General features: G+C 30.6%; 1 protein-coding gene across 1 annotated transcript; it reads right to left on the reverse strand.

Moving 5' to 3' along the window:
- Positions 1-3,140: 3,140 nt before the first annotated feature.
- Positions 3,141-7,151, reverse strand: LOC129962259 (uncharacterized protein K02A2.6-like). Its single transcript, XM_056076003.1, has 2 exons — positions 6,036-7,151; positions 3,141-5,912 (listed from the first exon to the last, which is right to left on the reverse strand). The coding sequence occupies exons 1-2, from the start codon at positions 7,131-7,133 to the stop codon at positions 3,141-3,143; spliced, it is 3,870 nt and encodes a 1,289-aa protein (XP_055931978.1). The 5' UTR covers positions 7,134-7,151.
- Positions 7,152-14,367: the final 7,216 nt, after the last annotated feature.

The following is a 14,367-nucleotide window of genomic DNA, read 5'->3' on the forward strand; positions in this document are numbered from 1 at the left end:
CATTATGAGCAGATCGATTCATTAACAATGTTTAAATTTAAATGCATCAAACACTAAGAAAATAAAACGAATCGTTTAAAATAAACGGTTAAAAACAGGTTTTAAAAAAACTACTTAAAAAACGATGTACTTAAAACTATAAGTATATACAAAAAAAAAAAAAAAATAACTAACATAAATACAATTTACTTACAAAAGCATGGAACTAACCCAAAAATAATTTAAATCATCCATTGATAACGTTGTCATGGCAACAATCAGAACAGAATGCGCATGCGTGAATTTTCTTCGCCGGTTACGTAACGCAAATACGTGATTTTTTCTACGCCAGTTGGGGTAACGCTATGCGGATTAGAAATTTTTAATTTCCTTTATTCTGTTTTATTTTAATTCAAAAGTACTTCAGAATGAATCTGAAAGATTGATTCATGAACAATGTTTAATTTTAAATGCATCAAACATTAAGAAAATAAACAGAACCGATTGAAATAATCCGCCGAAAAATTTTAACCCTAGCCTCATTACTGTTGGAAGAAAAAAAAACTGAAGCCTTTCTCGTTTGGCGCTGGATATAATGGAAGATTTTTTTGGCGGAAAAGTTGGCGGTGGAGAAAATGGAAGATTTTTTTGGCGGGAAAGTTAGTTTTTAATTAAGAATTAAAATTCTAATTAAAAATTCGAAAAAAGAAACCCCAGATGCACATTCCCAACCTCCAAGGTATACATGTACCAAATTTGGTAGCTGTATGTCAAACGGTCTGGCCTGTAGAGCGCCAACACACACACACACACACACACACACACACATTGAGCTTTATTATAAGTATAGATTTAGGTAGATTACTTATTTAGGAAGACTACCTACTGCAATGGTTCTCATGGCGCAAATTTTGGAAAATTTCAGCAGATCTTTATTAAACATGGACCCTAGAATCCAAAACTAATCTATGCTCAAAAGTTTATATAATGTGCATGTAATCTTGTTAACGAGACAATGGAGTTATTTCTATCGGAATTTGGCCTCTTTGGGATACGTTGTAAGGAGAACAAAACTCTTGCTTGAATATGTAGATGAGGAGACAATTGGAGATTGAAATTTTCATTTCCCCATAGTTTCTTTACGATTGAAAATAAAAAAATTAGCCAACTTGGCGAATTAACGTTTCAGTAAGATACACAAATTTTGAGTTAAAAGTTTTTCAATAGATGGAACTACTTAAAAATTAGGGTTTGAAAAGTGATTTCCAATTCCAAACTTTTCAACATTAACTGTATTGTCCTATTTAAATAAAATATCTTAAAGATTTTTTTTTGTAAAAACTTGTTTTTAGGGATAAAATATTTAGATACAAATCACAAACTGATTACATATGAATATTTTTCAATCTTAACCACATATGAATTGGTCATTTAAATAAAAAAAATCATGAATGCATTTAGTTTAACATGTTATTTGAAACAATCTGCTATATTGCAGCATTCATTTTACAGTTTATCTACCATTACTTATAATTTTCAACTTACACTCAGTTTTACCATGGTGAAATAGGGTCCGAGGTGGAGCTATATGACATCGTCAGCATGAGAGAAGATAGAAAAAGGGCTCTTAATTACAAAAAATGTACATGTGTATTTTTTTTAAGTGCGCAAAATCACGTTTATTCAGGAAAGACCCCTGTACAAATAAACTGAAAAAGCAAAACCTTATTTAAATGCAAAATTGGATCTAAATCGTTAGAGCCGTTTCCGAGATATACACGAAATAAATTTATATATATCTATATACAAGAATTGTTCGTTATAAGTTATAAGATGATAAACTTTTGCGGTTATTTTTTTCCTTTTAATTTGAAATAGTTTTATATGCATGAGGACTATACACATTTTTTTTCTAAGCAATAGAACAAATATAATGGCAATTCCAATATCGTCATTCTCACGGATCTTTTAGAGCAATCACGTATAATTATTTCCTGTTATTTGTGTTTTTTTTTTGCTCATCAATATATATGAAGTAGATTGTCTCTTTCTTTCTGTGTGTAAGCGTGTGCTCCTTATAGATATTCGCAGTTTCTGCTAAATCTCGATGAAATTGGGCATTTGCGTCCTTCAAAATAAAAGGAAGATCATTAATAACATTTCAAACTCCAAAAATTAATTAAGGAAGTCTCTGACATTTTCTTGCCATATCTTCTTAAAATAATATCAACCAAAATCAGTTTTTTTTTCACCTTTTGAAAATTTAATAAATTCACTTTCTAATTATTCAGTATTATTTTTGTATAATTTTTTCTCAACTTTTAATTAACTTTCAAAATTAATTTCATGTAACGATATAAATATATATGTATGTATTTGTTTAATCAGACCATTTAATTCCGTGTTTTTGCCAGTGTTTAAAATGACAATTTATTTTTTCTGAAATTTACTCCATGATAGATTTTTAACTTCTGCCTAGTATTTTAGTAATTTTTTAGTATTTTCTCTTTTTAATATACTTCTTTTTAAGATTATTTGAATTTCTTTCGTTAGTATTGAATGATTTAATCTTATCTTATATTTTAGTACTTTAAATATTTAATAGATCAATTGATACTTTATACATCTTTTAATGATGCTTTTCCTTCCGACTTCTAAGTTCTACTTTTTTAAACAGACATTTCTTCGTAACAACAGAATTACTACGTAATACAGAATTTGAACCTGTTTTCAATTTCATATCATTTATAATTCATACAGTTTTTTTCCTGTTATCAATTGTAACAAGATATTGCGATATTATTTTTATTATGTCCTTAAATAATGCGTTATTCTGTTATTTTGAGAAATTAGGATAAAAGTTAGCTGTTAAGTTTCAAGTTACTGACTACCATTATCCTACCATATTCTACTTGTCATGTATGCCAGGTAGACCGAGAGACGATGCGATTCGTTTTACATACACGCAAAGAACATTTATTAGTATTAAGATGCACAGGCACGAACCAGCATAACAACAACTACACCGAACAAGTACAAAACTAAGAACTACGGAACACAAAAAGGTAAGAAAGCAGGCGCGCGTCACACAGCCTGGAAGGTTCTTTTATAATCTGGCTGTTGCCAGATACATAACAGTTCCTCCCCGACAAAATATAGAGTCACAGGACCAGTCTCTCTGGAGGTCTCCTGATTCGGTTTGAGCGTCGGAGTGGCACATCAGTTTTCGGCTTTCCGGAAGCGTCTGGTACAGGGCTAGGTGGCATATCATCACTTGGAGTGGCAGATACAGGTACATCCTTAGGTTCAGGGACAACTTCAGGTACAGGTGCAGGCGGTTCCGATTCAGCAACATCATCGGATACTGGCTCATCTGAAAAATTCAATTCTTTATCGTAAATTGGAATTTCAGTATCAGCTTGGGATAATTCAATCGACTTCCCACATTTCCTTATTTGATCTACGTGTCTCTTCCAAATTTCATTCCCAACTTGTATGCTATAACTCAAAGTTCCATCTCGGTTTATAATTGTTCCAATTTTCCATTTGTTAGGTCCGGAATAATTTCTTACGGCTACTTTCTCCCCTTCCTGAAACTCACGCAAGATAGATTCTGTGTGAAGTCTCGAACTCTGTTTCTGAACAACTTTGTCTCTCAAATTTGGTTTAAAAAGATCAAGCCTAGTGCGAATACATCTCTTCAAAAACAAGGCACTCGGAGTTTCTCCCGTGAGTGAATGTGGAGTTATTCTATACTGTAACAAAAATCTTTGTAATTTCACATTTAGATCTCCAGAATCACCTCTACTGGATTTCAACGAAGCTTTGAACAACTGCACTATTCTTTCTGCCTGTCTGTTCGAAGCAGGATGGTAAGGTGCTGAAGTTATATGTTTAATATTATTCAGTTTCAAAAAATGTCGAAATTCGTAACTAGTAAAACTTGCGCCGTTATCACTAACCAAAGTTAAGGGAATTCCATAATGAGCAAAAAGAATACGAAGATGATGAATTGTAAAAATAGCTGTAATATTTTTCATCGGAATGACTTCTATCCACTTCGAATATGCATCAGAGACTACAAAAAACATTTTGCCCATAAAAGGACCAGAGTAGTCAACGTGTATCCTTTGCCAAGGTCCATTTGGCCATTCCCACGGATGTCGATTTATCCTTGCTGGTTCGTTCCTCGTTGCGATACAAGCTGAACAGTTCTGAACAAAATTGGCTATACTGGCATCAATACCTTGCCAATAGCAGTAGCTTCTAGCTAAGGCCTTCATTTTGACAATTCCAGGATGTCCAACATGAAGTTCTTCCAAAACTTGATTCTGGTACTTTTCAGGAATGCATACTCTATGACCATACATTATGCAACCATTTTGCAATGAAAATTCAGATTCTCTACCTTTCCAAGGCACAGGTAATTCAGTTCCAGATTTTAAACTTTCATATAGTTCGAACAATTTCCTATCAGTTTTAGTAGCTCTAGCTATGTTGGTTGCTGTAACAGGCATTAATTCAACTTGCGAAATATTTGTCACGTCTGCTTCAGTCAAGTACTCACAGTCCTTGTCAACTGTTAGTGGTAACCGTGAAAGTGCATCGGCATTGCCATGATTCTTTGTGTTTCGATACTTGATTGTATAACTGAATGCTTGGAGAAAAAATGCATAATGAACCATTCGTGTTGCTGATAGACATGGTAAACTACGATTAGGTGCGAAAATTGATACTAGGGGTTTATGATCGGTTACGAGATCAAAATGTCGACCAAATAAATATTGATAAAATCTCTTTACTCCCCATACGATACTCAATGCTTCCTTGTCTATCTGCGAATAATTACGTTCCGTTTTAGTCAATGACCTTGATGCAAACATGGCTGGTTTTTCCGAACCATCTGGCATAATGTGACTTAAAACTGCTCCTATTCCAACCGGTGATGCATCCGTTTGTAATACAAGAGGTAACTTAGGATCATAATGGCATAAAATTCGATCTGAAGCAATTTCTTGTTTCAATGCCTTGAAAGCTTTTTCACATTCTGCAGTCCACAAAAATTTAGTACCTTTCTGCAGTAAATTATTGAAAGGAGCGACACGAGTAGATAAGTTGGGAATAAATTTTCCGTAGTAATTGACTAAACCCAAAAAACTCTTCAAATCAGATACAGTTTTTGGAACTGGTACCTTCGTAATTGCATCGATTTTTTCTTGTGTTTTGTGGAGGCCGAATTTATCAATTGTATGACCACAATAATTCACAGATTTCTTAAAAAATTCACTTTTCCGCTTATTTACTCTGAGACCATATTCTTCTAGTCTCTGTAGTACTAATTCTAACCTTTCAAAATGCTCTTGATCATTTCTCCCCGTTACGGTAATATCGTTTAAAAATACGTGTACCCCCGCGATACCTGATAAAACTTGTTCAATGGCTCTCTGCCACACTGCCGGAGCTAAGGCTATACCATAATTCATTCTCTTGTAACGGAACAAACCCTTGTGAGTATTGATCGTCAATAGATGTCGGTCCCGCTCATCAACTAACATTTGAAGGTATGCCTCAGATAAGTCGATTTTAGTAAAGAACTCCCCTCCTGACAGTTCAGCAAAAATGTCCTCGATACGGGGTAAAGGATATTGCTCAATTTTTAGTCCCGGGTTGATAGTCACCTTATAATCACCACAGATTCGTAGGTTCCCATTCTGCTTGATAACAGGAACAATTGGTGTAGCCCACTCACTATATGTCATCGGCTCAATGATGTCTTCTGCAACTAACCTCTTAAGTTCAGTTTCTATTCTTTCTTTTAAAGCAAATGGTACTGGTCGAGGTTTAAAAAATACCGGTTTGTAATTAGGTTTCATTTGAAGACGGCAACAAAACTTTTCCAGTTTCCCGATACCCGGAGAAAAAATTTTCTCATACTTTTGAAGCAAGATATTTAATTTATTGGTTCGAGAATTACAATTTCCAATCCGAACCGCTTTAATTGAGCTCCAGTCTAATTGGAAATTTCTCAACCATTCACGACCAAAAACTGCGTTTACTTTTGCATGTACCAAATAAATAGTTTCTGTATTAATTTGATCTTTGTATTGAATTTGCACCACTGCTTGGCCAGCTGATGTTATCATAGAATTATCGAAATTCCTAAGCAATAATTTGGTAGGCTTAATGGCTACATCCGGACAAAGTTTCTTAAATTCATTCACATTCATACAACTAATATCAGCTCCAGTATCTAATTCAAATAAACACTTATTCCCTTCAACAAAAATTTCTAATAAAATCTTATCCCTTGCATGTCGTGGTGATTTAACGCTATTAACTGGTACAGTTTCAGAACAAGATTCTATTTGTTTAACTGTTTCGTTACGTTTTGAGCGGCAGACTTTTGCCAAATGCCCGTTCTTTAAGCAATTCCTACACTGAGTGTTCTTGTGCTTACATTCGTGAGCTAAATGTTGAGTACTATCACATCTGTAACATTTCCGAGATTTATCAAACTTCTTTGTAGATTCAGATTTCTTAAATTTAGAAAAATCTTTGATAGTTTTATCTTGCGAACTATGTAATTTTTTTATCGATACCATTTGATTCTGAATTTCACACACATCTCTCTGAGCAGATTCCATTGCGAATGCAATGCTCCTAGCTTTTTCGTATGTTAACTTATCCTCCGTTAACAGCTTTTTCTGTATATTTTCGTTTTTGAGACCCATCACCAATTTATCACGAAGCATCGTACTTAAATTGTTCCCAAAGTTACAGTGTATCGACAGTTTTTGTAATTCGGCACAATAATTTGCAATGGACTCACCTTCAAATTGCTTCCTCTTGTAGAAACGAAACCGTTCTGTCATCTCCAGTGGTTTAGGATTCAAATGTTCCGAAAGTAATTTTACGATATCTTGGTAAGTCAATTCAGAAGGAATGTTGGGAGTGGCCAGATTCTTTAACAATTTATACGTTGTTGCTCCCATAAGGCTTAAAATAGCAGGGACTTTCATTTTATCTTCGATCCCATTAACAACGAAGTAAGATTCTAAACGTTCCACATAACTGGACCAGTCTTCCACAGACGCATCATAAGATTCAAAACTAATGTTCGAAGATCCCATCCTCGTCGCCAACTCTTTTGTCATGTATGCCAGGTAGACCGAGAGACGATGCGATTCGTTTTACATACACGCAAAGAACATTTATTAGTATTAAGATGCACAGGCACGAACCAGCATAACAACAACTACACCGAACAAGTACAAAACTAAGAACTACGGAACACAAAAAGGTAAGAAAGCAGGCGCGCATCACACAGCCTGGAAGGTTCTTTTATAATCTGGCTGTTGCCAGATACATAACAGTTCCTTTCTCTAATCTGGCTGTTGCCAGATACATAACACTACTATCATCATCTTATTTCTATTTTCCGAAATAGGAAATGATGTCAGCACTTTTTTCAGTTTGTCCTTGTATAAATATCGCTATACATTCCTTTATTTTCATGTACCTGTTTTTCATTGCTCAGTGTGTTTTAAATGTTACATTCCAACTGATTTTTTTTATTGTATCTATAAATAAAGTATTTTATGATTTCTAAGTTCTGACGCATGTCAATTTTATATGTTTTGCTATTACTACTAAGTTTCCACAGAAAATACGTTCGCTAAATTTTTTAACGTCTTTTATAACATAATTCAAATTTTTGTGGGCGATGTAATTATAATGTAATGATTACAATAGGCAGAAGTCTCATAAAATGATAAAGTATGAATGCTAATCAGAAAATTTCAAGGGAATCTCTAAAAGTACGACGAATATAGAAATATTCATTAGCAGGAAACGTAATTCACGTTTCTGGATCGACCATGAAATAAAGAACGCCCCTACAAATTCTTTCAGGAATGAGTACATATTATGGATATTTGGTAGAATAAATACTGTCGATTGCATTAACGCTGAGTTTAATTATCCTCGCTTATTGTAGCAAATATAAAAATTTTACCGCTCTGGTTAATTAATCAGGAAATGTTCCAACCTTAGGAGCTTGCTATTTATTGTCTGGTTCCTCTTGGATATACTTACCCTAGATTATTATACAGCTTTTGCTTACCTTCCAGTTTTTAACAATTAATTTTTATTCTTTATAGGCTTTTTTTCACTTAATATTAAAATTCGTTTTTTTTGGAAGATATTTTTATAATATTAGAAAAGCTAAGCTCTCAAGTAATCACAGTTTTATCTAATTTCAAGTAATCTCCTGAATCCAACAAGCATAGGAGCGTCTTGGATATACCTAGAATGGCAGAATCGAGTGTCTTGTGACCAAGGCAGGGCTCAAAATGAGACCCTGTTTGTTTTTTTAAATGTCAATTTAGTTTAACATTTTAATACATTTTTAGCATATTAACAGACATATTTTTATTTTATTAACTACATGAACTTTTTAAAAAATCTATTATGACTCCAAACTGCCTAGCAGCCAAGATTGTTATGGCAATTGCTCGATTTTATAAATAATATCTAGAAAACCAAGTTTCGCTAGGCATTTTTTTAATTATAAAATTGAAGTTTTCCGGTGAAACTATTTAGATACGAATCACATACTGCTTACATATGAATATTTTTTTTAATCTTACCTTCATATGAACTGGTCATTACTGGTCACTGGTCAATCTGCCATATCGCAGCATTTATTTTACAGTTTATCTATCATTACTTATAATTTTGAACTTGCACTCAGTTTTACCATGGTGAAATAGGGTCCGAGGTGGAGCTGTATGACATCGTCAGCATGAGAGAAGATAGAAAATGGGCTCTTAGTAACAAAAAATGTACATGTGTATTTTTTTTAAGTGCGCAAAATCGCGTTTATTCAGGAAAGACCCCTGTACAAATAAACTGAAAAGCAATATATGGCTATATGCTACTGATATGCTACTGTCAACATGAAAGCAGATAGAAAAAAGGCTCCAAAAGTTAGTTATAAAAATGTTTTTTTTTTGTGTGTGTGTGTGTATGTGAAATCACGTTTTTTCAAGAAAGACCAATATAAATAAACTTTAAAAGCATAAATATAAATACGCACGCAAAAAAATTAAGCAAAAAGCTCTACTCGAACCGAGAACTCGCAACACACGCGTCATTCATGATGTTCGGATCACTATGCTGCACTGCACACACTTCTAAACGTAAACTGAATATTTAAATAGTCATAAAAATAGTTAATAGTTAATTAAGTTTAATAGTTATTTAATAGTTAATAGTTATAAAATGCTTATTAGATGCAAAATAGCGTTTTTTGAGGAAAGGCACCTATATAAATAAACTTTAAAAGCAAAACCTTATCTAATTATAAAATTTTATCCAAACCGTTAGAGCCGTTTACGAAATATACGAAATAAATAAATTTATACATATACAAGAATTGCTCATTTAATGTTATAAAATTCTAATTATAATAACTACGTTAGTGTATGAGAACATATGAGAACATGACCAATTATACTTGATAAAGTTTTTATATTATTCTAATATTTTATTATTCATAGAATTTTTATTTTATTACAAACACTTGTATTTGATAATTTGGAAAATAATTGCCTTAATGGTGACCATTCAGCATAATGGCCTTGAGCAACTGACTAGACTGCCTTTGTGTAAAATTCGTCTCTATATTTCTACTATGATTATATCAGCAATTTTTCTTATTTATTATTCTTTTACCGTTAAATTTGTCTCGACGCAGACACTTTTAGTTTTCATTTAATATTAAAATACTTTACTGCGAAATCAGACTTTGAGAATTGTAATTCATTTTTGCATAAACTTCCAATTCCATTAATTTCATATTTTTCAGTTTTACCAAATAATAAAATTAAATTTTAAATTAATTCGTTCCACATTAATAGTTTAATAACCAGTAAAATTATTTCGCAAGAAAATTTCTGAATTCTAATTTTATTTATTCAGAATGATAAGAGAGTCTAAAATTTCTGTTCATTTCTCTGAGCGTGGCTCTTAATTTTGAGCAGTTTCATTGATATTCATAAAGATATTTTGTCATATATGTGAACAACTTACTATCGAGTATCTGCGATAGCAAGAAATAATTTTAAATTTGAATTGAATAAAAATGAATCGATAAAAACATATTAAAAAGATTTCATTGTATAGGGCTACAATTTTTGAAAATTGGGTTTATAAATATGTAGATAAATATTTATTCATTGCTAAAAACTTCTGCTTATAGAATACTCATCATTTTATTTATAATACATTTTCAGATACTTCATATTATGGAAAAATATCTTAATACCCTTCCGTCTAATAAATGCTGCATTTTCAGCTGCAATAAGTGTTAGTTAATTAGGCCACCTTTACATTAAAAAGGTACTAAAACAACATTTTACTTATTAAAAAGTGTTTTTTTTAATATTGCATTAAATTATAAAGTTCATAAGTATAAAAAAAACTTTTACATTATATGAAATTAATGGAGAAGCACCATGAATAAAAAGAAAGCATTAAGAATGAGCTTTAAATAATTTCATATTCATAACGTTGTTAATATGAATATTTATTTATGCAGAGTAGCAGGGTAGCATCCTTTTGTCATTTTAATTAATAAGAAGCAGCAGAAAATTCTATGGGAAGTATAAAAATAAGCTTCATAGTTGCAAATTAAAATCTTTTGAAAATATGGATGTGAAAAACAAGTTTTTTCATCAAGATTTAGTGAGAAGAAAATAATTTTTCTTCTTTCTCTTTTATTATAGAAAATGAAAAAAGTTTTTGTAAAAAATGTCATGTGTATGAAAATGTCGATGTAATATGCAGATAATAAATTTTAAATGCTTTTTCATAATGAATTGAGGAAAAATAATATGCATATGAGTAGAAAATATTTTATCGTTCTTTTAAAAACTTAAACGTTAATGTTTATTCTGAAATAACATTTAAATTTCAATGATAGGATATTAATATAAATCTGATACTTTTTTTTTATAAAAAAAGATATAATATCTTATTTTTTAACAATTCTTTATTTTGTTTTTCTGTTTATTAAAAAAATAAGCTTTTGTTTTTGAATAATTGGTCAATAAATACAATGATTTCAATTCTATCATAAAAACAACATGTTTTTTTTTTTTGCCATTTTAATATATAGTTAAAAAAAACTTTTATAGATTAATAAAAAGCATTGAAAGTAAAATGCTGCATGAAAACGAAATAATTATTTAGATATCGAATTGTCCAAGTAATATAAAATGGATAAATTATTAAATAAATAGAATGAAGAAAATACAATCCACATATTTAATTTATCGGCTAAAGTCATAATAAAATTGCTATTTTTTGTGAGATGAAATGTCTAAATAAATTTGTATGCTAAATTATTTTGATTATATAACAAATTTAAAAAGATACCATTATTGATGTTTATTTTGAAAATAAAAATGCCTATTTCAAAATGATTTTCAGAATATAAAAGTTCAACATTTTAGGAAATAAGCGGAAACGGTTTCCTGCATTTTAGAGAAGTATTCTCTAATGAATGTACTTGTGCATTATAAAACCTATACAATTGGGGTGCCAGCTCAGGTGTCGTCCTCGTCATCTGACCGCGGTTCAAAATTACGAGGTCCGTCCCAAAATAGCCCTAGTGTTGCTTTACAACGGGACGTTAATATAATTAAACTAAACTAAACTCATCTTCTTTTCTGCGATTTATAAAAAGATAAGAACGATTTATCTATTTTAATTGCACAATTTAGCTTTAAAAAACTACCATTGCAAAATCTTCAGTGAAAAAAAATAATAAATAAATAAACGCTATTCGCTGATACTCTGGATAGTTTGAATTTGTTTTTCAAAACTCCTGTGCAACGATGAAATAATGCAAAAATAATAGAAATTGGCATTCCTATTGCGTCTGCAGAGGTAAACAACTTATTCCTAATAATTAGACAAGAATAAAAATGAGAACTCTCCTGATCTCTTTTTCTTCCCTTACTTTTTTGCTATCTCTTAAAACCTCACTGATAATTATAAAATCGATTAATTAAATTTGAATAACAAGTTGCATTTTATAGATGATCTATTTTTTTCGTTAGTTTCAAAATGCTTTCCCTCTCTTTCAAAGACATTTAACCAACAATTATCATGAAATGACTTCTTAATTGGAAAGTGCAAAATCATTAAAAATCACTTGCCTATAAATCAAATGATAATTAAAATACTTAAACTACATGAACATTATAAAACTCATAATATTCTGGAATATCATAGATTAAGAGAATATGCACTTATATATTTCATAAAAGATCAAATAAAAAAAGAAAGTATTTATTTAAAATTTTAATTTTTATGATAATTTTTTAAACCAGAAATAAATTGCCGTAGATTTATGACGAATGTTATAAATTATCTTATATAAAAATTCATTTAAGATTATTAAACTTAAAATTTCTTTGTTTGACTGACATAATTTAAGTGTAATTTCAAACTAAAAGAGAATTTTAAAAAGTTTTTAAAAAATCTAATATTGAGAATACTAAAAATCAAGGGGAAAGAAAGAAATTTTTTAAACTGTTTTCCTTTGACATTGATTTATTTCCTAAATCTAAAAAAAATATTATATAGATGCAAATAAATGTGAAATTTGTTCAGGCTTTATAAAAAAAATTATGTAATACAGCATTCACAAAGTTTAAAACATAGAAATACAACCATTAACCATAAAGAGAAATATACTGAATTGAAGGAAAAGAAACTGTCTTTAAAGTTAAATTGAAAATATATTAGATAAAAAAATTATAAAATATTGTTAATATGAAAACTACTTTGAAATTAAATTAACTATTGGAATAAAGAAAATTGAACAAATTTTAATAGATAAACAGTCAAAAGTAAATTTAATATTTTGTTTCAAAGAAAGGATGAAATAAAAAAGCATGTTAACACGCCCACACGCACACGCATGCAGGCTCACACACACATTGTAATTAAAGCCAATTCAAATAAGTAAAAACATATAAAACACAAAATATTTATTTAACTACAGAATTAAAAAGTCACATCACTGCATGACGAAATAATAATAATCTGGAATCAAAATCACATTGATCATTTTTGCATAAAGCAAATTAAAACATCCATAAAAAAGTAACAGCAGAGAATACAAAACTATGAAGTTCAAAATCGTATTATGTATTTAAAAAAAATGCAAACACCTAAATGATTAAAAACAAAAAGCAAGCAATTTCAAATGGATCCAAAACGCACCGAGGCCTTAAATGACTCGTCACATTAAAATCGCAAATGAAAAGACTAATTAAAAAAACAAAGATAAAAAAAATCAAAACACAGAAATACGAACAAAGATAAACATATCAATTGTTAAGTCAATATAAAAGAAGTAAAGTCATGTAGTTAAAAGTTGAGAACGCTTTAAAACCACACGAAATCATATGATGAATGTCAAGTTTTCCAGAGATACTGTTAAGTCTTATAAAATTTATATAATGCGAACCCGTTGATATAATTAAATTTAGAATAAACATTTGGAAAAGTATTCTGGTCTCTTAGAAATCTTACAGGCACAGCGAAGTCTATAGAACTCAGTATATCAGAATAATCGTTCGAACTATTGATGAGATTATAACAAAAATAACACAATAAACATCTCACTTACAACACAAACTAGGCAAATCAAACATATACGCAGAGAAAAAGAAGATATATCTTGAAGGTAAAATCCACTTTTCTGTAAAGCATTTACCGCAAGAAATAGATTTGAGTACGCTCAACAATTTGATTTTTATTACGGTAATTAGCATTCTAAATAATGGCACAATTTTCCAAGACAATGAACACACAGCCAATGAACTGTAGCATTCCAGTAACATGAACATTGTATAAAATAGTGACCTATAGCATATTATAGAACCTTGCAATGAACTGTGCATTAAATTGCTCTATCTCTACTAATAATAAAGATGAAAGTATATGTGTGTCTCGGCGCTCTACAGGCCAGAACGTTTGAACTACAGTTACCAAATTTGGCATATAGGTACTTTAGAGGGTGAGAAGGTCAACCTCTGAGATTAAAAAAACTTTTTATAGAATCTGAAGGAAGAAAAGCAAGTTGATCTCTTCTTCAAATTTTCAGTTTATAATTGATACCTAATATTTAAGAAGCTCAATATTCATTAATTTACCCAAAAAACCCTCTATAATAAAAAGGTAATCATCAATATTTAAAAAAAGAGAGCAAATATTTTATGGCCCATTTTCTGAGCTTTGTGTCATGTAATTGGAAGTGTTGAAAGAGTTGCAAAATGTAAATATGAAAATGAATTAAATTTCGTAAAAGTC

Source organism: Argiope bruennichi, chromosome 2 (assembly GCF_947563725.1).
Source record: "Argiope bruennichi chromosome 2, qqArgBrue1.1, whole genome shotgun sequence".
NCBI lineage: Eukaryota > Metazoa > Arthropoda > Arachnida > Araneae > Araneidae > Argiope > Argiope bruennichi.